Source organism: Anomalospiza imberbis, chromosome 5 (assembly GCF_031753505.1).
Source record: "Anomalospiza imberbis isolate Cuckoo-Finch-1a 21T00152 chromosome 5, ASM3175350v1, whole genome shotgun sequence".
NCBI lineage: Eukaryota > Metazoa > Chordata > Aves > Passeriformes > Viduidae > Anomalospiza > Anomalospiza imberbis.
Window position 1 is genome coordinate 4,091,070 of NC_089685.1, and position 23,300 is coordinate 4,114,369.

The 23,300-nt window shown below is 45.0% G+C and overlaps 1 protein-coding gene and 1 long non-coding RNA gene across 2 annotated transcripts in view; one reads left to right on the plus strand and one right to left on the minus strand.

The window, feature by feature from the left end:
- Window positions 1-23,300, minus strand: part of ITIH5 (inter-alpha-trypsin inhibitor heavy chain 5) — a 42,147-nt gene that overhangs the window by 10,206 nt on the left and 8,641 nt on the right. Inside the window, exons 4-8 of the mRNA XM_068189435.1 lie at window positions 22,611-22,718; window positions 21,836-22,086; window positions 14,919-15,088; window positions 14,222-14,338; window positions 902-1,073 (exon numbers count right to left, since the gene is read on the minus strand). Coding sequence (XP_068045536.1) covers window positions 902-1,073; window positions 14,222-14,338; window positions 14,919-15,088; window positions 21,836-22,086; window positions 22,611-22,718 — 818 coding nt within the window. The remainder of the gene's footprint in view (window positions 1-901; window positions 1,074-14,221; window positions 14,339-14,918; window positions 15,089-21,835; window positions 22,087-22,610; window positions 22,719-23,300) is intronic.
- LOC137473622 (uncharacterized) lies at window positions 19,635-21,163 on the plus strand. Its single transcript, XR_010998894.1, has 3 exons — window positions 19,635-19,711; window positions 19,785-19,881; window positions 20,861-21,163. It is a non-coding gene; the product is annotated as an uncharacterized lncRNA (long non-coding RNA).

Consider the following 23,300-nt stretch of genomic DNA (forward strand, 5'->3'; position numbering starts at 1 on the left):
CAGAGGGTTTCCTCTGCTAGGAGTGGTCACTGCTCAGGGGCAGCCATGGGAAGGCCCTCCCTGACCTTCAACCATCTGTGACCACTTCCATGGGGAAGGGTTTGAATAGGTCATTTTGCAGCTCTCTGGGCACAGCCACTGGAATATGATTGATTGCAAACCTCACTGTAGTGAGGAGATTTGTAGTTGGAGATTTTTTATACTACTGTCCATAGCCTCACAGGAGACCTATGAATCAAATTAAAACTCACACCTGCACTCTGCCACCATTTTAGGGTTTTCTCTGCCTGCTTTGCTCCAGGCAACAAGGCACAAGCAAGAAGAGCTTAGAAATTCTTAAATATCATTTTGGGTGCTTCTTGGTAGAGACAAGAGGGCAGTACTAGGTGAGAAGGCAATCCCACATCTCACATCGTGTGCTCCATCCCTGGGGTTTCCAGCCCATACAAAATCATGAGCCTGCTTTCACAGAGCCTTTCGGAAACTACACAATACTGGCACTGTGTGTCCTTTGCCAGGGTATGTTTTCATCTGCGTCCTCAAGAAATAACCTTGGAAGCTCTCCCATTCCGAGGGTGTCACCAGATAAGCGAGAGAATGGAATCCAATTTGTTTTAATGAGTGTATGGAATCACAGACTCATTTTGGTTGGAAGGAACATTTAAAGGCCATCTTGTCCAAACCTCCTGCAATGGGAAAGGAAGATTTCCCTGAGGAAACCCATCATGTATGTTAATAAAGAACACATAACCCTGAGTGGAGGTGAAGGGACCCCCTTGTCCCATGACCTAAATCTCAATGTCTTTTTATTCTATATGCTCCAGGACCACATTCACCACTCTTCGTTCTGTTGTAGTTAATTGGACAACACAGTTAATGCCATCTGTATCTCTGGTCATACCTCCAGTGGGTGACATGTTGTGGATGTACTTTTTGGCATCCCTGATGTTATTTGGAGTAACTGGCACCAGCCGGTCCTGCTGCCAGACCTTTATTCGGTTGGAAAAGCCAATGATATTGAAGTGGTCTTCAGGCCTTAGGTCCTGGAGAATTGTGAAGAGAGCTTCTTTGGTCTAGAAAGAGAAAAGAGAGCAGCAGACACAGCTGTCAGTGTTGTAGTGGGCAAGAATTTCGTTTTAAGCTGTTTACTGATCTTTTAGCTATTTCTACACTGTCAGTTTGGCTGATGAAAAAAAAATTGGGTTGTCCTTGCCTGTCTCAAGGCCTGATCTATGTGGTGCCAGGGCAAATATGAGATGAAAAACAACTCAAAACGTCTTGTGAGGCACATCTAAACCTAACTAAGTTTAAAATCAGACACCACAATTAGGATAAAAGCTCCCAGGGACTGGGAGAACCATGTTCTGAATTAAGGGATAGTGAATAATAATGACTAATAACAAACTCTTAGAGTTTGTCTAACGCCTTCTGGACTGGCAGTAAGCTGCAAGTGGCATATATTTAAAATAGGTGACTCATAAGTTTAAAAACCTCCAAACATGCCAAAATATGCACATTCTCTGTTCATAATTAGGATACTATTCGCTACATATACACTCTAATGAAAACTTTCAGCAATTAATAAATGTTTAGGTTAATATATTATTTTAACTAAACATAAAAAGAAGTCCTGACTAGTCATTGCAGATTCTACCTGCCAGTCAGTTTTGTCCCAGTTATATCATTTTTCATCAATACACCAACTGTTCATCATCCTGTGTAAACACAGGCAGCAGAGTGACAAAAGCTGGTCCCAAGATGAGTTCTTAGCAAAGGAGGTTAAGGATCCTGGGTTCTGGGCAAGCCAGACCACTGAGGAAAAGGCAAGAGGAAGACTGCAGACTGTCCAGCTCCCCTTGGTGAGACCAGCTTGGATTTAGCAGCCATGCAGCTGTGTTCACATGGAGACAGACTTCAGCTGAGTAAGACGCAGAGAAGTTGCCCAAAAGCAGCCTCTGTCCATGCAAACATACCCTATATTTGGATGCAAAACACATGGGAGGACTATGAGGCAATATCTAGGCAAAGGAATCAGCAGATTCTCAGCTCAGCCCCTTCTTGGCCACCATTAAGCCTTCAAATTCCAAGGAAAGATATGCAAGAAACTATATTGTGGGCTCACCAGCATTTAAAGGTTCCTCTCATGCCTGTCAGAAAAATACATGAAGGGCTTGTCCAGAAGAAATGTAGAAGTAATCAGCAGTGCTGGAAACCACATAAGCCTAGGCCTGATGTTGCTGTGTAAAGACAGTTTGGAAAAGGGCTCAAAGGACTGATCAAGATGTGTCATCAATATCCCCCTGGATTGTGCATGGCAGATGATGATGCAATGATGCAAACAAATCTAATCCTCACAGCTGGTGCCTTGGCTCCCAGTCCACCTGAAATTAAGGGGAATATTTCCCATAGCTTCAAACATTCTGGAGCCAGGTCTGGAGACTCTCCCTGCCTGTTTCTATCCTCCGTACAAATAATTTTGCTCTGCAGGGATCTCAGGCTTAATCCCTCCACTTGCTTAGCTGGAACATTCCTCCACGTCCCACCACTGTTTCACAGACAAGAATAAGAAAGCAAATGCTGGTGGAAGAGATTCTTTCAAAGGGAAGGGGAGAACCCCACGAGGTTCACATCATGGTGTGCACCAAGCAAACCTTCACAGAGGTGAATTCCTGCCCCAAACATGGAGGCTGCCTCCAGTCTAGCAGTCCACAGAAAATGGAAAAGTTGGACAAAATAATCAGCTATTTGAAAAAGAAGAGAAGGTTTTACTCTCTCTCATCTGCTCTTTTACAGCACCCATTGTATTGTAAAAATGCTTCAGATAATTCATGACATCAGCCTTCAGAGACACCCTCCATCAACATCCCATTTTACAGAGAGGAAAACCAGGCTACTTTTTTAATTATGTCAAGGTCAGAAAGTGAGAGGTTCCCAAAACTTGGGGTTCCCAGCCCTCAGTTCAGTCAGCCAAACCATCCCACATGTGCACAGGCAGCAGTCACACAGCGGAGAAAAGGACTCTTGGATTTATTCCATGATAACAAGGTTGGCCCAAGTATTTGTCCCTCAAAAAATGGATCAAAGTAAGCAGAAAGTGAAAATGGAGAACCTTCTATCCTGAGTGTGAGCAGGCCTCCATGCCAAGCCCTGCTGGCGGAAATTTGGGCAGCATGTTAAAGCAAGGAACAACAAGACCACAACTCCCTACATACACATCCCCCCTCTACTCCCACAAAGGAGAGAAACAGAGGTTTCTAGAGGCAATGATTTAAAGAAAAACTCCCCAAATCTGATTATCTATATTACAGCACTGATTATAATTAACATTGCTTGACCTCTCTCTTTACAAAACCCCTCTCTTCATTTTTTTTCCAATTCTGTGAAACTGCACTTTTCTCAGAGGATTTATTGGGCCCAAATAAGCTCTGCTGTTTCTGAGAACAAGGCAAGAGGAGAAATAATCTTGCTTTGGCCTACTTGCAGAGAGGCTGCATCTCACTTCCCTTGTGCTCACAAATTCCTTTTGACGTTCTTGCCTGTGTTCAGCCAAAAGAAAAGGAAAGGAAAAAGTAAAACAACACAAAGCAGAAGTAGCATGGTGCACACGGCATCCAAGCTAGAATTGCAGAGAGGATCAGGAGGGAACTGAAACACACATTCCCAGGAAACCCAGCACTTCTCCACACCCTCATACAGGGGCCAAATGTGGGGCTGGGACCATCTCTCTCTCCCCTTCTTTCATTTCCTCTTTGCTTTTTTGTCTCATTTTCGTCACTCCATGGAGTTTGAGTCAATTTTTCCCAGGAAAAAAACTTCTGCCATGATTTAATGGATATGCACTGACAGCCTGGATTCTGGCATCTGTATCCTGTGCTTGCCTCTGCAGCTTAAATTAAAACCTTTTGAATTTATGTGACATGCACACAAACATATGTACAAGTGTGCGTGTGTGCTCATGGTTTTGCTCCAAAGCAAACAGAGTGAGGGAGGACATATGGTTCATTCTCCTGCAGCTTTCACTCCATTCACAGCAAAAATAAAGGGTGGGATTCAGCTTTGCCAACTCAAGTCATCAGAAAGCTGGGCATCACATCTAATCCTGCTCGAGGCAGGGGAAGCCACCTCCAGGGAATAATCCATGCCATCTGTTTTGGACAGGTTTTAGGATGGGCTGAGTCACAGTCTGGAAGTGCCTGTCTCCAGGCATTGCCTTCAAGCAGAGAAGGTGGGACTCACCTCCAGAACTAATCCTGCCCCATCCTGAGCATTCTGATTCTTGCTGGAGTCAAAAGGATCAGAACTGTCTCTCCACCTCTCCCAGAGTGCTCTGAATCCCGTCTCTTCCTATTTCCATCTCTCTTCACAGCTCATGAGGACTCCCAGGTATGTCCTAAAGACCACACTCCTCATGGGGTGGAAAAACACGCTTTTCTATCTACCAGCCTTCCTGGCCCACTAATGCTTTATGAGAGAGATGTGACTCCCCTCAGAGTGCTGGATATGATTCAGCAGCTTGCAGGCAAAACCAGCTTTCAATAGGGAGAATATCTTGATAAAAGTGCACTGCTTGAAATCCTGAAGGACTCAGCCATGACCAAGTGCAGTTGGTGCCCAGCCCTCTCGTCCCATCTCCACCAGACCCCAGGCAAAGCTTTCCAAAGCTCTTCTGGCTGCAGCTTCAGCTGGGATACAGCAGCAGGTTTCTGCTTCTGTCCTTGCAAGGCCACAGCTGGAACTTCTCCTGGCTCCAAGGAGCCAAGGACTGTGGCTGCCATGGGATTCCCAAACCGCTCTGCTGCCAATGGGGTCCTTGCAGTTCCACTCCCACCTGGCCCCAGTGAGTGATTCCACTGAAACTGCTGCCAAAGAGGCAGAAAATTAACCATTTCTACCCTGCTGATGGCCAGGTCGTTCCTCCATGGCTGTGCACATGACACTGGTTCATTTTGGAGATAAGCTGGACCCACTCACACTGCGGGAAAAGAGTTTAGGGATCCAGTGCCTCTGTGCCAGGTGGTGCAAAGTGAAATACTTTTCCCAACATGTTTGCCTGGGGAGATGCACTTGGAGCAAGGATTAAAGCAGAGGATGGCAGGAAGTAACAATACAGAACAGCTGAATAAAAATCATTTTTTACCATTTGGGAATGGTTTGTACGTGTCAGAGTCAGGTTTTAAATTAGGATTTAAAAGAGGATAACTTGGTGGAGGAAGATTCCTCTGTTTCCCTCAAATTAGCACAGACAAAATTGAGGTGAGAGGTGGAGACTGAATTGCCACTGCATTTGAGATGAGGAATTGTGCTGGTGAATGAGCTGTCAACACAGCTGGAACCTTGGGACTGAACCAGCCACCTCTAGGGCTAGAAAATGTCACCCCCAAACCTGGAGCAGTATAACCCTGGTCTATAGCTGGGTGATGTGACCATGACTGCCAGGGAGTGACCACAGTTTTCTTATGTCTGTGCTTCACGAAGGATGAGAGACGAGAGAAACTAAATGACTGATGTGCAAACAATGTCTGCTCAAGCCTACGAGGCCAGAGACAAGCCAGCTCCCAGCCACCACTCCGACCTTCCTTGTCACCTCTACACTGACACCTGCACATGCAACACAGCTGCTGCCTGTCTGCTTCTTGCTTGCTGCAGGCCCTGCATCACAGCCAAGGTGATTCAGAGCTGTACCAGCCCCAGCAACAGCAGGAAGAGCAGAACTCCCTCAGTTTGGCTGTGATTTGTCACCCTTGTACCCAGCCCTTGGAATTAGCTCTGACAGACCTCATCTTGCTTAAACACTGGTGGAGCAAAGCATGGGAAGATACACACTCTTAAGAGAAAGCTGAGAGCCTTCGGCCTTTTTTTGGGTCAAAGATCTGCCTCAGAGACATCTGGGATGATGTCAGACCATCTGGGCACCTTTTAGGAGGAATCTGACATTTCTTTCACAGTCCCTTGTTTGTCTGGGGAGCAGGGCGAGGGTGAGGCCTGGCTACCCTGAGAGCTGTGCAGCTCACAGGGACACAGTATGTGGTTGTTAGGAGCTGTGGCACTGCCAGACATTGGCCCTGCCAGGCAGCAAGGGGAGAATTCAAGCACCTCATTAAAATGCATATCCCAAGCCCACGTATTCACACTTTCCACTGCCTTAGGAGCACTTCTGAGTGCTTCATCCAGCCACCCTCGCAACAGCTGGGCAGCAGGGACTTCATCACCAGTGGCACAGCCTCTTCCAGCTCAGCCAGCACCAGGGAGCTGCTTGGGCTTGGGATCAGCCAGTCTAAGAGCACTGCTAGCAGAGAGGAAAGCATTCCCAACCACAGCCTTTGGAAAACAGCACCCACTGACAGGAGGAGATGCACAAGAACAGCCTGCAGAGAGCAGACCTGGTGCCATCTGCATCCATGTGCTAAAAGATCCCACAACTGAAGACAAAATTTCAGCACCCTTTGTCCTTCCAGATTCCTTGTGAGAAACCAAATTTGACAAGAAAGGAGCTAAGGCACAAGATGTAGGCTCAGAGGGAATTAGGAAGCCATAGCTCTGTCCAGTAATGTGTCTGAGGGTGCAGCAGTGCAGGGAAGGTCTCAAAAAGGAGATCTCCTACCGCAAAAAGGAGAAAAGTACAAGTGAATATATTGTTTGGCAAAAGATTACAAGGAAACACAGGGAGAAAAACAAAAAGAGCTCCTTCTTCCCCTTCAATACCCTCTGTGCTTTGGTTCTTCTCTTTCCCTTTCCAAACATGCAGAGGCAGCTGATAAAAAGGTCCAGAGCTGGGTTTTTCAAACAGCAACAACCAAAACCCATCAATGTCCCCATGGTCTGTCAGAAGGATTAATTAGTACTATGACATAAGGAAAGGCTGGCATCAAAGTCACACCTGAAATGGTGCAAACATGGTCAGACAAGGTGCTGCCGTAGGTTTGGTTTGGGTCCAGAGCCAAGGGGAATGCAGTGGGAGCACCATTGCCACATTACAGGGAGCCCAGAGAGAGCAAAGGTTTGGGCAGTGTTGTTCCTGCTGAGGTTGGAAGCCACATCACATGAGTTTTGTTTTCCTCTGTGTCCCAGTGTCCTTTCTGCCCACATAATGCTGGTCACATGTCACCTGCCAGCAACAGGGACTTGTGTACCAAAACCAGGGTTAACCCAGAAGTGTATCCTTGGATTGTTTTACCTTCCTGCATCCCACTCTCAGAGAGGACAACTGGCCCTTTCTGCCTCCACAGGGAATGTCCTGCAGCTGAGGAACTGTAACTGCCCCTCTCCCTGTCAATGTATCTTTGTTCCTTTCTTCCTGGCAGACAAGAACGGCGTAACCAGGGAAAACTCCTTCGCAATTCTGGACAACAAGCATTTTGTTCAATACTGACACAGGCCTGTGATGGGAGGGAGTTTGAATATGGACAATAAAGGTCTGTCTCCAGTCCATGGTCCAGTTTCCTCCTCCTGAGCATCCCAGGTCCTTTGCTGGTCACTTGAACATTGCTGACTCCCTATATGGCCTTAAAAAAAGTTGCTTTGTAGTTTCCCAGGCTGAAAAACAACCATCCTTTAGAACAAATATTTGTTCCTATTGCCTTTTCTGAAAAAGGTTTTCCATTTAACATTGAGTAAAACACTTAGCTCCACATCCATCCAGGACACTTAAACCCTGAATTTTTGCTCAGTAGATGATAAAACTGTCTTCAAGCTTGTGATCAGTTAGGGCAACTCACTTGTCTAGTAAGCATGGTGAGGATAAATACATGAAAAACTAATCTGATGATCAAAAGCTGATCTGATTTCTCAGGAACTGGAGTTCCATGGGTTTGGATGCTCAGTTTTTGCAATCTCACTGCAGCACTGAGGATGTGGATAAATGCCAGTGTGAAGATTTAAGGAGACAAGTTCTAATCAGCACCAAGCATTGTTACTTGAAGCCCTTATCCCAGTTCAGAATGGATTACAGTAGGAGCACTAAACAATTCCGTACAGTAAATAAGGCAAAGGGAAAAGCTTAAGGGCTGTCCCACAGTGCTACACTGAAATAACCCCACTGGAAACAACGGGGCTGCGTGGGCACACAGCCAGACTGACACAGCAGTGTCTGAAGGCCACATTCTTCTCTTGTGCTTAGCTCATTTTAAGTGGAATCAGATCCCATAACATGCCTATCAGACAGTCAAACCCCCACCCTGTCAGCATGACGAAAAATTTCCATGGAGAGAGCAGCAAAAAGGTCAGCACCAAGGGAAAAATGCCCCATGCCCTCGATGCAGAGCTTGACATCTCTCCCTCTGCCCATCCTCAGAAGATGGAGTTCATCCCAGGGCACAAAAACTGTTCCAATAATTGGGTACTGTAATCTTCTGTCACAAAGATCAGTCCCAACACAACACTTGGAAGAGCTGACGTGCCCAAAAGCTGTCTACAACACATCCCCTCAATTTCAGCAATCATCAACTGCTGTGTTACAGAGCAGGAACTGAGCTGAGACACAGCTCATCATGCTCTTTATACTGATTACAATCATCCTTCATCATGCAGCCACTCTCACAGAGTGGGTGTCTCAGCAGCTAGAAGCCTGCCAGGTTTGAAGCTTTCTAGCCCCTACTCAGAACATCCCATCCACGGGTATGACCTAGGAGAGATGTGCTGCTCCTCCCTTGGGACTTCCCCATTTTCATTTCTTTCTACAGGACATGCAGTAGGGACCTTACAAGTGGATCCTAGTAATAGGACAAGAGGGAATGGCTTTAAACTAAAGAGGAGAGATTTAGGTTGGATATTGGGAAGAAATTCTTCTCTGTGAGGGTGGTGAGGCCCTGGCACAGGCTGCCCACAGAAGCTGTGGCTGCCCCATCTCTGGAAATGTCCATGGCAAGGCTGGACAGGGCTTGTAGCAACCTGATGTAGTGGAAGATGTCCCTGCCCATGGCAGGGTTTTGGAACCGGATGATCTTTAAGGTCCTTTGCAATCCACACCATTCTGGGATTCTCTGATCTCCAGTGAGTGATGGATGGTGACACTGGTTTGTTCATTGAATCAAAGCCCCAGCACTTTTGCTCAGGGTTAGCATTAAGCAATGCAAGAGCACTAAATAGTTCCTTAAAGAAGCAAATTTGCCAGTTTTCCCATCTAAGAGTGTGCCACAGGGCCCTCACAGTCCTCCAACACCTGCCCTCATCCAATTTTCACCATTTCCAAACCCCCTCAGCACCTCCAGCTGCAGGATCCCCACTCCCTCCTACACATTTCTGCCTCCAGCCCTTCCCCTGCCCATCTCCATCCTAAGCCACTGCCTCAGACATGAGAAGCCAGTTCTTCACCCAAAACTCTGCAGAGAACAGAGCAGATGTTTTGGAGAAGATTATGTCACTGCATCAGGGGTAACTATCCAAGCAAGAGCTCTCTCCTCATGACACAGCATCAAATCCCTCATTCCTAAGGGACTTCAAATTACATCCTGTGGACCTCAGAGCTGCCTGTGACCACTGTTTGGTGACAGTACTACAGCATGGAAGACCTCACTCCAGCGAGAGGTGCCACAAGCACTTCTGAGCTTCAGCTGCTCTCCACAGCCAGAAACAAAACTGGTCCCAGTTGAGCAATGTGTGGGACACGCCCTGATTTAGGGTGAATGGGTATTTGCTTGGAAACAGCAGTGTTACTGCAAACAGTGCTAATCTAATAACTTCAGTCCTGACAGAGGTCTGGTGTCTTTTAGGCTCGGGAGATCTTTGTACAGCCATAATCCAGGCATGGGTTTGCCAGATAAAGAGACAAGACTCTGCAAAGAGACAAGCACAGGCAAATAAAATAACCTACCTAAATTCACATAACAGATCCATGATGAAAACACATATAGAAGCCAGGTCTGGCTTCCAGGTGTTGCTCCAGCAGCTGGAAAAAAAAACCCTTTAATTCCAGTTTGGAAAGGACTACTAAAGAAAGATTTTTCGCTTCACTGACTTTTATGCATTTGCCAGAGCCTTGAGGATACCAAGAGGCTTTAATGGCTCTGCCCAGCCCCAGCTGGGGCCTCCACCCACTCTCCTGCTCATTTAAGCACCAGCCTGGGCCCTCATCCCAGTCTCAGACCCAGACCTGTGCTGCGTGTAGCTCTGCTACATAAACCTCAATGACCCCAATCCAAGGACTGACTTCCCAGCTTCATTTAGCCATTTCCATTTCACCACAGCTTTGTCTGGTGGTCGCTGGGCTGTGTCTGGCACATCAGCAGCACCTGTTTCCAGTTCATCCTTTGATGAACTCAGTGATGGTCCAATTGAAATTGTTTGGGAGAGCTCTCAGCATCTTCATGAGTTTTCAGTTCAAGCCTCAGCAGAATTCCCATGCAAACTCTGCCCTCACCTTTGCCTCCTATTTACTCCAAACTTAATTACAGCACTTGCACTTTATAGGTGGTCTGGGATCTTCCTGGGAAATTTTGTCTCTGCTTCCACTGCCTCAGCATGAAGTAAAATCGGCTGTGAGTCTTAAGACCAGAAGCAGATGCTCTGTGTCCTGGATACTTGAGAGCACCTTGCTCTGAAGGTTATTTGTTTCTCTGTATGACCCCATCATTATTCAGTAGTTTTAGGGTTAGGCAGATTATTTTGCTTTGTGACAAGTATTTGCATTTCTCTTGGAGGAGAAATTTTATTTTCTTTGAACAAATAAAGTCTACATAGATCGGATGTCTTATTTACTGTAGTATTCCTTATATCCCATCTTGACACCTCCAGAGAGGACAGAGGTAACACTGCTGTGGTGTATTCCTGAGCAGAAGGCAGCTGCATGGGGTTGCTGGTGCTGGAGACAGCTCTTCTGTGTTCTCTGGGGTTGTTTCTTTCCAGCAAAAATGGAAAACCTGACAAAACTTTCCTCGTCACAGTAGCTTTGAATGCTCTGAAGGTTGTAATTGGAATTAGCATTTTTCCAAAGTTCATTGACGATTTAAGATGTTCTCCTGGGCAGCAGCTGTTATTTGGACTAACAGACAACAGGCTCACAGCCAGTTCTGCAGCCACCAGCAGAAGTCAGAGGAGTTTGGAGGGAGAACATTGAGTGCTCAGGTGCTTGTCTGCTCTTTCACCCCCCTGAAACTCCTCGGGGGTGTCTGTGCTGAGGCACAGAGGGTGAGGGGTTGGGCACACAGGGCCCTCAGATGGGCTCCAGCAGTGTGGGTGACTCAAGAGTACCAACAGTGTCCCTTGGACAGGCACAGGCAAATGAACTGAAGCCCTTGCAAATCCCCAGCAGGTCCCAGTTTCAGCTGGGTTCCTCCTGGAGCAATTAACCTCAGAGAAAATTACAGTCTGGCACGCCACCATTGACAAGTTGCCAGGCTTGTGGTGAAGCCAACTGCTTAACTGAGTGTGTGGCATTTATTGCCTGTGGGAAAGGTAAGGTGAAACGAATCCGTGGTTGAAACAACTCTATCTTTCCATACCTCTGAAAAATACCTGCAAATTCATCCTCTTGTGGACATATTCACAGCTGGCAAGGTTCTTGTTCTGTAACAAGAACCTTTCTCACCACGTTCAGTGAATCTGGGTGCAATGATGGTAATCACAAGGTGGTGAACTTAAAACTGGCCCCTTTTTCTCCTGGTTAGACCAATGTAAAGCTGCTATATCCCCTCCTACCTAACCAAAGATACCATAAAATTGGCAGGGTAGACTGCTCAAAGGGCAAATCATTTTTCTTCCCAGTAAATACTGCAGATATAACCTCTTCCCCAGGCTCTCCTGGCTGTTAAAAGCAACTATTGCACACAGAACTTGCTGTCTCTTTGCAAACGAAGGAACAAAGTTCACGGGGATTTTCCTTGCCAGTGGGACAGCAGTAATGATGTGCAAAGCCTTGACCACGTGAATATTTTTATGTCATCATGCTCAAGAATTTTCTATTCATGATCCTGCCAGTGCTAAAAGGAGACTGTAGCAAAGGATCAGATTCTCAGAGGAGTCTGACTGCTGCAACACATCTGAGTCTGCTGGACATCACCAGGGCTCAGAGGCTGTGAAAACTGAGGAGAAATATCTTCCCCTCAAAGCTAATACATCTCTTAGTGACGTGAGGGGAATGTTTCAAGGGTCTTAATCACAAAACCAAAGAGCTGTTAAAGCTGGAAAAGACCTCTAAGGTCATGAAGTCCAATTATTAACACAGCACCACTGTGTTCACCACTAAACCATGTCTCCAAGTGCCACATCCACATGCTTTTGGAACACATCCAATGATCTGATTGAAGCTGATCAACCAGTCTCACTCTAAGTGTTTGCAACTGGACATTTGTTGCTTCAAAGACTGAGATATCTTAGGAAAAAAGGGATGGCACCAGCGGATAAAAATTCATGTTGGAAAAGGAAAACCTTGGGAGAGGGAACGATAAATGACTCACAAGTGGGTTGTGGGAACTGTAGGAGGCATGAAATCCTGACCCCACTTGAGTCACTCTGCCATTTACTTTGTGAAGGCAGGTGACTGAAGAGTCCAAAATCTCCTCCAGTTGCTGCAGAAAAAGGTGCACAGCTGATGTTTCCCATCCTTGCTTATACAATCCTAAAAATTGTCCTTTGCCATAGTCACTGCAGCTGACCCACAGGAGCACTCTTTACAATTGCTGACTGTATTTTTAGCTGACCTTACATGTGACTTAGAGAGAAATGAGGAAAGACTGTCCCATGGGATTTCCCAGCTCTCTACACATACTCACAGATCACCACAGCTGTGAGAGTCCAAGAGAAAAGACAAAAAGGAGACATTTCCTCTGCTCAGATGTATCCTGCCACCAGGGAATCTGTTTGTAATTTAATAAGCATCTTAATGACATCAACAACTGGTAAAAAGGACACTGAGCAAACATGGCTGTAACTGATCACACTTTCCTCGAGAACCAAGAGAGGTTTATTTTTCAGCCCGTCCTAGATTTTGGTCTTTTCTTGATTAGTCTGTGGGAGGGGGTTTTTGATTTTGATCTTAACTCCATAAAGTTCTATTTTTTGGAGCAGCTGGAATCAAAGGAAGGTAAGTGCTTCCATCCCATAGCACTCCTCCATAATGTACCAGTGGTTTTCTATTATAAAAAATATACTGGGATAACAGACAAAAAGCTGGGTACAGCCTCAACAAAGGTTCTGGATGGACACTTCTCTCACTTCAGGCTCAAGAGGAACCTCTCTGTAGCTAATTTGCCTGAGATCCATGTCTAGCAGCACAAACTGCTATGAATTAAAACTTTAGGGGTTAATGACTGTGTTGTTTTTAGTAGGTGTAATGAAAAGAAACTCTGATACTCAGGAGGAGAATAAAAGCTCCCATAGTGCAAGGTTAATCTGCTGACTACTTGTGCAGCTCACAAAAGCACCAAAGCCCTTTGGAGGTTTAATCTCCCTGGTTCAGCACTTGGTCACTGGCTGTCTGCTTCCAGCCAGGAGGACTGAGGGCATTTGTGCCAGAATTGTTTATTCTGAGAGGCAGGGTGGTCATTTTTCAGCAGGAGGATAACAGAAAGCCAAGAGCCACAGGGCTTTTTACAGATGCAAAGGCATCTTGATTTGAGACCTCATTCAGGATAGGACTAGGATTGCTTGTTAACAACTCTCTTGATGAGTCACCTTCTTCCCCAGTCACTGGGGAAGACAAATTTGGATCCATAGAATCCATATTCCATTCATGTTTGATGTGCCCTTCAGCTTGGTATGGTGGCTCACATTAAGGTCTGTGTCCTAGAAAAACATCTGAGATTTGTTCTGAAAGACTCAGATTCCCAAAAAGGACAAAATTACTTTTCTTTCAGCAGAACCTCTTGAGTTATACTTCACTAAGTGTTTTGCCAAGGTAATTTAAAGGCAGCAGTGTCTTCTCTGTGCTGTTACACTGGATACAAAGAATGCACTTTGCTGGGAATTCTGCCTGATCTGCCTCTCCTCAAACTGCTCAGAACAGAAGTGCCCCGGACCATCCTATGCTCAACTTTGGCAGCACAGACCTTTACAGAGTGATGAATCCTTCCACATTCCTTGTTCCCATCCCATTCCCACTGACACGATCATTTCTCATTGCAGGTAGATCACCTCGCCTTGAGGTGTCTTCAGAGCCACCTCCCACCTCAGACACAGCAAACATTTTGCAGGAGAGAAATGGTGAAAATCTGAACCAAGATTTGACAAATCTGAACCAAGCTTTGCCACCTCAGAGCTGAGCAGCCCAGGACAGACATGAGGAGCTCACCTGCTTCAGCTTGGTGCCCACCATGGAAGCGCTGCTGTCCAGCACGAACACCACGTTCTTTGGCAAGGGAGGAAGGTCTGTGGGGGCAAAGTAGTGCACGAAATATCCATTGAGGATCTGTGGAAGAGCAAGGGAGACAGGAATCAAAGGCAGATCATGGTGCAATGTTCTAGTTCTACATACATCATTATGGGACATTTGGATGCTTTCAGTGGCTCTGTCTACACTGGAGGATAAATGCTCCTTGGAATCCCTCTTAATTCTGTTCCCAGATACCCTTGGGAACCCCCCTTAATTCAGTTTATCCACATGGGATGAGCCAGCTGGAGCTCTCCACATCTCCTTCCATGGCTGACATCAGGGTTCCCTTCCAAATGCAGCAATGAGTAACATATGTGCCATGTGCCCACAGATCAGAACCACAACATTCCCTTGAGGAACTGGCCTTGTATCCAGATACGTACAGCCAGTATACTGAGAAACTGAAAAGCAGACACAAAAAAGAAGCTCAATGAAGATGGGATTTAAGTACCTCTTGTGGCTGCTAAGTGATTGGTTTTATTTTAGATAGTTCATACAAGATGGAGGAGTAGCCTTCACTTGGAAAGCATTTTCTAGGAATTTGGAGCAGGCAAAACAATTGAACCATCTCAGGTACAGTTAATAAAACAGAAAAGATGAATCATGTGTACAGTACCTGAACATCCCCAACACTCAGCTCCCTGCTGACATCATATCTAATTATGAAGTCTCCCAAAATTCCATTTCGGGCAATCTTGGCTTGCTCAACAACACTGGGGTTGAATGTAACCTTAGCTAAGGTTTTGGTGTGCCCAATGACAGTAGAGGGAGGAGGAGACACGTCACCTGTTGAGATAAAACCACAATATTACAGGTTTTTCCCATTGCCTTACAAATGTCAAAGCACAGCACAGGTGGTGTTGCCATGGAGCCAAGTCAGCCAGCAGAGTGACTTACTCTGATTGAAGATTCAGCTCTCCAATGATAAAAAAAGAGAGATTAAAAAAAAAAAATTAACCCATCTCCTCAAACTTTAAACTGAAACCCATCTTGCAGTGCTCTCAGGGATATAAATGTTTGTAGAAAATTCCTGTATTCAGTTCTGTTTGGCCAAACACACAACCTCAGACATGCACGTGCTGTTTGCTCCAGCCACCTCTAGACATCCAGGACACAAATCCTACACCTGAAATCCTGACAATCAATGCAGGCATAATTCATTTGACCGGTTTGAACATTTCTTCCAGGATTAGATGAATCACACTGCAGGTTTTTCCTTATTGATTATAAGGAATTCTTGAGGTGGCATGTTCAGACATACTGCAAGCATGTGGGGTGGGACTGATCTGAGTGACTGATCCCTTGACCTGACAAGTGTCTTATGTGTAATGTCTACATTTTAACAAGTCACCTTAGCTGCCTTTATGTTCAGCAAAAGTTATCACTATAGCCACTGCAATTTCAGTCTAATTCAGACAAAATCCAACACTGCCAGTGCAGTCACACAAATTGCATCCGTAAGATGTAACTCATCCTAAATTCTGAAAATCTTGCCTGAATCAATAAAGAGGGATGTGCCTGGCAGAGGGCACCTCAGATAAAGACAATTATTTAGGTCTGAGTCACCCTGCAGGAAACTCTCCTTGTATTGTTGTCTGTCCTCATTCTCAAAAAGTAGAGGGATGTGGAAGTTCCCTGTTGCCTCTCTATGTAAACAAAATCCCACCTTACCCTCTTTTGGTTTGCCAGCTGTTTCCTTCTGAACTCCATTGGGACCCTTACATGAGATGGATTTGGCCCCTGAGCTTCTCCAGATTTTGAGGGCTTTCACCCTTTTCCTAACTGGCTTTTGAAAACACAAAAATATATTGTCAATCCTCTGAGGCACAGAAGTTCTATTATGTCTGCTCCTGGGCTGGTTAGAATTGGTACGAATCGGCTGCTTGATTATACTGTGAGGGGAAATCTCAAATCTTTGCCAAAAATGCCCAAAGAATCTGTGGTGTGACAGGGAGATTAGGGATGGGAGAGGTTCAGTTCCAGTTCAGGTGTACACAATGCAAACACCTACGTACAAGTTTATTTTCTAGGCTCCACTATGCAAGCAGAGATCAGGTCAAGAGTATCAGAGATTAGGTTATGATACATCTGGCCAGACAGACATCTGCTTTAGGATAATTTCAATTAACAATAAATTAACAATAGTGATCCAAATGACAAGGTGCAGGTGGTCTGGGAAAGCTCCATTCCAGGGGTCCCATAACTCTGTTTATGTAATGAGCAGTGGCACTTCACCTTTATAAAGGGCTTTGAGCAGCATTAGGGAAAGGCAATATGATATCAGTGAGCAACAATGAACACAGCCTCACATCCAGACCCCACAGTGATTTACAAAACCAGAAATATGTGATTATGTCCATTTAACAAGTAGGAAAATGGAGGCATGGGGTGATACCTGACTTCCCACAGGTGGAAGTCCATAGAAATGCCAGGATTAGGGTCCTGGTGGGTTTATGAAATGATTAGACAAATCTGTAACTTTTACTCTGAAGTGCCATGTACAATCTAGGTTCCTCTAGGCAAACGAATGAGAGTAAGATTCATAAATCAATAGCACTCTAGGATGATTTTGTTTTATTTTCACAGCTGTCCTGTGAGTGCATTTGAAAAGACAGGGCACAAGACTGTTCTACTGAGATGGGGAAGGGTTTTATCACAGGCCCAATTTTACACAAGCAAATTATAGTCAGAGCACCTGGACTGTGAAACAAACTCCTCAGCAAAAGCCTTGCCCAAGGAGACTGTGACAGAGATCATTCAATTTCGGTAAAATCAAGAACTGATTCTGCATCACAGCTTCTCTGTGGGAGCTCCTATCCATTCATCCTGATGGAAACAGAGAGGGAGGTCCCGGCCAATACACTGAAATCACATAAGAACACTAGTTTTGTATCTTAGAGGGGGCTTATAAAATGATTACCCACAGCTTTGACATTTTTTCTAAAATCCATGTACAGTTCAGATTTCTCCTGGCAAAGAAAAGTTATAAATCAACATCACTATAAGATTTTACCTCAGTCTTGATCTGTTTTTTATTTTTATAGCTGCCCTTTGATCTGATGAATCAACAGATACAATATGTTTTTAATACAAAATGCACCAGATTTGCTTGTATCTGCCTTCTTGAATTTTCCATCTGTCTTCTATTGCTTCCAGAAATCCCATTTAACTGCCAGTATGTGGGAAAAGCCTAAAATACATAGAAATGGCTTCAAAGTTCATGTATCATTTCTGATCTCAGGGTTTCACATTACTTCTCCTCAACTGCTGAAAGGACAGCCTGCTGTGGGTTAGGCTGCCTGGCCATATCACACCAGGGTCAGTGGGAATCAGTCAGAAGCTCCCTCCTTATTCCTCCTGCACGTCCGCATCTGCGGCCTTTGGGCAGCACTTCCATGTTTCTCTGCCATAAATACAGTGATGGGTGAGGACAAGATGCCATGCCACAACAGCACCAACTCCGGTCTTAACACTTCTCTGGACCATTGGAAATCAGCTGATTTAGGTAGCAACTCCATGCCTCAGTTTCCCCACCTCTTAAATGAGCATAATCACATGTAACCCGTAATTGTTTTTAAAAGCAATGTGGAGTCTAGGTGGATCACATTTCCTCCCTCTATTGCTCCTCAGAACACTCTGGAGGTGATAAATGTCATCCTTTCTAACACAGACAGTGCTTTAGGGATCTCTAGAGAGGAAGTTTCCAAGGCTGTCTCACGCAGCCATTTTAAGTGACAAGAATTGCTGAGGAATGTTTCCCATCCTCTTCATAGCTTCTCATCTCCATCCCTGGGACAGAAGTTAGAAACCAAAAAATGGTCTGATAGAAAGGGTCCAAGAAAACTTTTTTTTCCCCCTAGAATAATAAAAATCAGGTCTGGAAGGTAATTTATCTAATTCATCCCCTGTTCCCAGATCGAATCCCTTCCTACTTAGTTTTTTGATACAATCAGGAAACACTCCAGACCTCCAGTAATGGAAATTCAGTGCCTACACTTGCCAGTCCTTTCCAGAACTTCACTTTTTTCACTGTTGAACATTTTCAATGTCTAATTTACATTTTTCCTTGTGGATTATAAACCCATGACTTCTTGTTTTTTTGGTTATTGACACAGAAGCCACAGTATCCTTTTGCTTCTTGCAGCAGCCTTTTATATTCTTGAACACAGTTCCTATGTCTTCCTTCAGGTTTCTTTTTTAGGCAGCACTTAATATCTGGATCACAATTACTCTTCTCTGTTTATTGGCCTTGTTCTTTTTAAACAAATGGCAGAGAGAGAAAAATCTATGAGATATTTCAGAGTCCAGAGCATGGATGAGCTCCAAATGCTTAGGCTGGTTTGTGCTCACACTGAGAGAGTTAGTAGAACCTTCAGACAAACTTTCCACTAAATTCAGCTGAAGAAGTAAACAGAGCAGGAAAAAGCATTTTCCAGATGAAATTGTCGTACTCACAAGAGGAACAGTTAAACCTAAATTATTTTGGAGTCTGGCAGATTCAGGATTAGAGCTCAAATGCAAAGTTCGTCCTCTGCTAACATGTGGAAACTTCCAGACAGCTGTACAAGAAATAAAAAGCTTTCTGAAACCTTTGACTTCAGAAAGAAACAGTCACCCTTGAGCAGCCTAGTGTCGCCTACCCAAGCCCATGGCTAGTTCTCACACAGCTACACTGGAGGAGCAAGATGAGGAAAGCATCATTCAGAAAGTGGCTCCATTCTGAGGTCGCCAGAGAAGGTCAGGATCATTGGCCTCAATGCCTCCTGTTTTGGGGTTTGTATGTGACAGAAGACAACACCTGCACATGCCAAATGATCATTTTCCAAAACTCACATGCCTAATGCCTTCCTTTGGGAAAAATACAACTCCCAGATGGAACCACGTGCACAGGAGTTACTGTGCAAGGAAATATCCTAGAAAGACCTGTCATCACATTGTCTCTGCTCCCCATTCAGAGAGGATGGATGCAGGACTTTCTGAGAGGCAAGAAAAGGACATATCCACAAGTTAGACTGGAAGAGACACTGGGATGCTGGTGGCTCAAACACTCAGTAGAAGCTGCCATGGGCAAAGCTCCCACCCAGGTGCCAGGGGCAAGCACAGCCCAGTTCAGGCTGCAGCTGGTGTTGGACCAGATAAGGAAAGAGATGAACCCTGGCAGGTGGGAGCTTTGTCCTTATCAAGTGGACTCAGCTGTGGTAACTGCCCTGTCCAGGGCAGTGCCAGGACATTCACACAGAGCCACGATGGGACATAATTGGCAACAGTGCTAATTTATCAGGCAGCTGTATCTTGTGAGAAGGTGTAAAAGACACCCCAAGTGTCCCCTGATCCACAACATTCCATCATCCAGGTGTCCTTGACCCACAGCATTCCAACAACCATTACAAGCTCCCCAACCCTGGGCAGGTACCTGGGCATTCCCACCTGAACCTGAGTGAATATAAACCCAACAGATTGTGCATTCTGTGGGATTCCCTAGGATTTTCCTCACCACATGATGGATCTAGCCTATGATCACCCCTTTGACCAACAGGCATTGAAATTGCAACAACCAAGTCTCATCACAAGTCTTTCAGGTCGATGAGATCTTTATGGTGGTGATATATTTATGGTTTTATATTGTCATATTACTGTAGATAATAAGAATCAAGACATACGTGTTTTCCTGTGCAACCAGGACAATAAATAAAATAAAACTACATGTGTGCATTTACAAACACTGATGAATGAGTGTTGTTTCCAGAACTTGGGTTACCCTCACCTTTTGGGTGGGTTGTAACAACTTGATGGCACAATACATTTTTCTTCCACTACCCTCAAGGTAATTTATTAACACTTATCAAAATCTCATATTGTATCATTAACTGTGAAATGGTTTAGATATAGGAAATAGAGGAAGAGAGTTTTCATGACATATTCAACCTCAAACCAGTCAGGCAGTACCATTTTCCAATGTTCCAATGTCCAACCAAGTGCTACTGAAGAGCTTTAAGCCATGGGAATCCAAGAGAGAGCAGACACTTTTTTTTCTGGTTTACTCCCTGTATACAGACTGTCTTCAAAGCAGCTCCTCTTGAAATGTGAAATTCACAATTCACCTGCCTTTCACTTAAAAATTCACAGCCTTCCCTGGAGGTCTCACTGGATGTGCAAATCCCACGCTTTTTGGATGTCATATGAGCAAGAAGGCTTCACAGGGAGCACCTAATGGCTCTGATGGTTTGGTTTTGGATCCATCTTGAGAGGTGACAGTCAGCTGGAATATAGTGGACGACCACATGGGATGATTCCAGACAAAAAGGGTCTGAAATTGAATTCTGAACACAGATAAAGCACAGGGAATCTGAGCTTCAGTTATGTTACCCATCCTACAATGGAACACCTATTTTATATACATTTTACTGGCTAGGGAGGATTATAGAATCCAACAGCTCAGGCCCATTTTTATATGAGCTCTTTGAAATCTGAAGCATGATGCCAAGAGTGTCAGTGCTCCCAGACTGCCATCTGGACAGTGAGTTACATGAGTTCTCCCTGTATGTCATTTACATATAGGAATTTCCATACTGTGCTGGACCAACAGTGTGTCTGCTCTGCTTAGTCTGTCTCTACCCTTGATCAATGCCAGATGTCTTGCAGGAAACCACATGCCAACAATGCACTGTGATATTCCCTGATAGGTGAAAAAGGCTTCCTGCCTCTCCTGATGAGGAGCAGAGCACATTTATCACTTGGCACGTGGATGTATGCCACAGAGACTAATGAGGCTTGACCTGAAGATAGCCCAAGTCACTGAGAGCCTTGATTTAATGTGATTTGGATGAAAACAGTAGGATCCCACTGAGCAATCAGTTTAACTCCAGTTCACATGCATTAGGGTCTTTCCATGGCAGATACGAACAGCTCCACTGATTTTGCTGGCACTGTGTCACTTGGAGTGGCTGAGGGTCAAGTCCCAAAAGACTCTGCATCCTCATTCCGTCCTTCTTTTTTGGTGTTTTTTGACAACATGCAGCAACCACAGTATCCTGAGCTGTTGGTTAATGGCAGAAAAAAATTGCATTTACACTGTCTGAACAGTGAGCAAGGATGGTTAGGGGTAAGAGCTGATGCTCAGACAGCACTTAGTGCTTTGGCAAAATATGGATTTTCCTCTTGGAATTTCCCATGTTCTGAAGTGCAGGATTTCCTATCTTCCTTGGCATGGATGGATGGAAAAAACAATTCACTTAAAATAAACAGTTCCCAGGAGACACAGAGGCCAGGGAAGAGCCTGCTCCAGTGCTGAGCACAAGGCCTGAAGGCCCAGTTCAAAGCTCTTAAAGACAATAGCAAAGAAAAAAACCCTATTGAGATGAATGGGATCAGCCCTGTATTCATTAAGCTTCAAAGTCCTCACAGGCTGAGGCACAGATACCACACAGACACAGTCATCCAGAGAAAACAGATCCAGCGCTGCCAGGCCACTTCTTGAGAAGCGATCAAGGCCCCACAGATAACACAACCACGGGTCGTAAAATCTCTCCTTACCTTCAGCTTTCCCGTTGCCCTTCTGCTTGCTGTTCCGAAGGGGAGGCACCTCCAGGGACACTATTCCTGAGTTCTCCAGGATGTTCACCTCCACCCGCAGCCGCCCCACCAGCTGCTGGGGCCGGATGCTGACGGTGTATTCGTATTTCCCCAGTCGCCTCTGCAGAAGTTCTTCGTAATGCAAAATGAACCTGGCCTGCATCTTGCGAGGAATGAAGACAGAGGCCTTGAATGTCTCATAGCCATTCTCCCTGGAAGGAAAATCCAAAGGCAGCTTCACATCCGATGCACATCACACGTTACCTCCTTTGCCTCCCCGCCATAGTTTTGCCTGACCCTGTTCCCTGTAAATAATCAACTGAACCTTCCCATTGAATCTTGTTGAACTCCTGTTGCATTTACCATTGAATTTTGTTGATTTACTGCTTTATATAAATAAAGGATATTCTTGCTTCCCTCTTGTGTGAAGTGGATGACTCTGTTCATGACAGCACCCTTAATTTCTTTTCTCTTATTCAGGAAGTAACAAGAATGACCCCAGTAATGTATTCTGGAGCATCTTGGAATTTAAAAAGTTGTGTGACAGGGTTAGAAAAGGCCACACGCAATTTTTCTTGGCTTGGAGTATAGGAATGACACCAGGCAGTGCAGATAATATTCAGTTTAGTTTTGCTCCTTCCTGTAAATCCATGGATGGGCATGCCAAGGCAGCCAAGATAAAGATGGCAGGAGAATGCATCACTTCCCAGAACACAGCCAAATGCACAACACTTACCTTCCTTCTGTGGGGCTTGGAGGTTTCTTGTGCCTTTCTTTGTCATCAGTGTGATTTTTCTTTTCTTTCCCAGTGACCTCTCCATAATAAGTCGTGTTGCCAATGCTCCTGGAGAGATCAGAGATGTCAGCATGGTCACTCTGCACCCAAGCACAGTGACAGGTGTACATTTGCTGCAGGTGCATTCACAGACTTTGACGTGAGAAGAATCTCAGAGTGCTGCTGGTGTCACTCTCCTGAGTCCACCCAAGTCTCTGGGATAGAAGCCAACTCAGAAGTTCCCTGGCTGGAAATACCCACCCAGTACAAAGGCAAAAATCTCTTATTCTTCCTATTCACTCTAAATGGAAATATTTCTTAAAGAGTGGGTCCCCTATCCCCTTTGGTCGAGTCTGAAGCTGTGGCCCCAATATCTGTAGAGAGGATTCTGAGCATGATCAAACCAAATATGTTTGAGACCAAGAGTTTAATTTATTGGTCATTTCAGTATGAGGTTTCTTTCTATTTGGTTTATCATTCACAACTCTAGCAGCCACTGAACCTATCTGCTCGTTGGAATTGACTTCTGCTCCATTGACAATGTGGAGAACATGAAATAACAATCTTCTTAGGTACTACAGTCAGTCAGGTGAGATAAATATATCTACCAGTGTTGCTGAAACTTTCTCTGGAAAGGTCTTTAACGTCTTG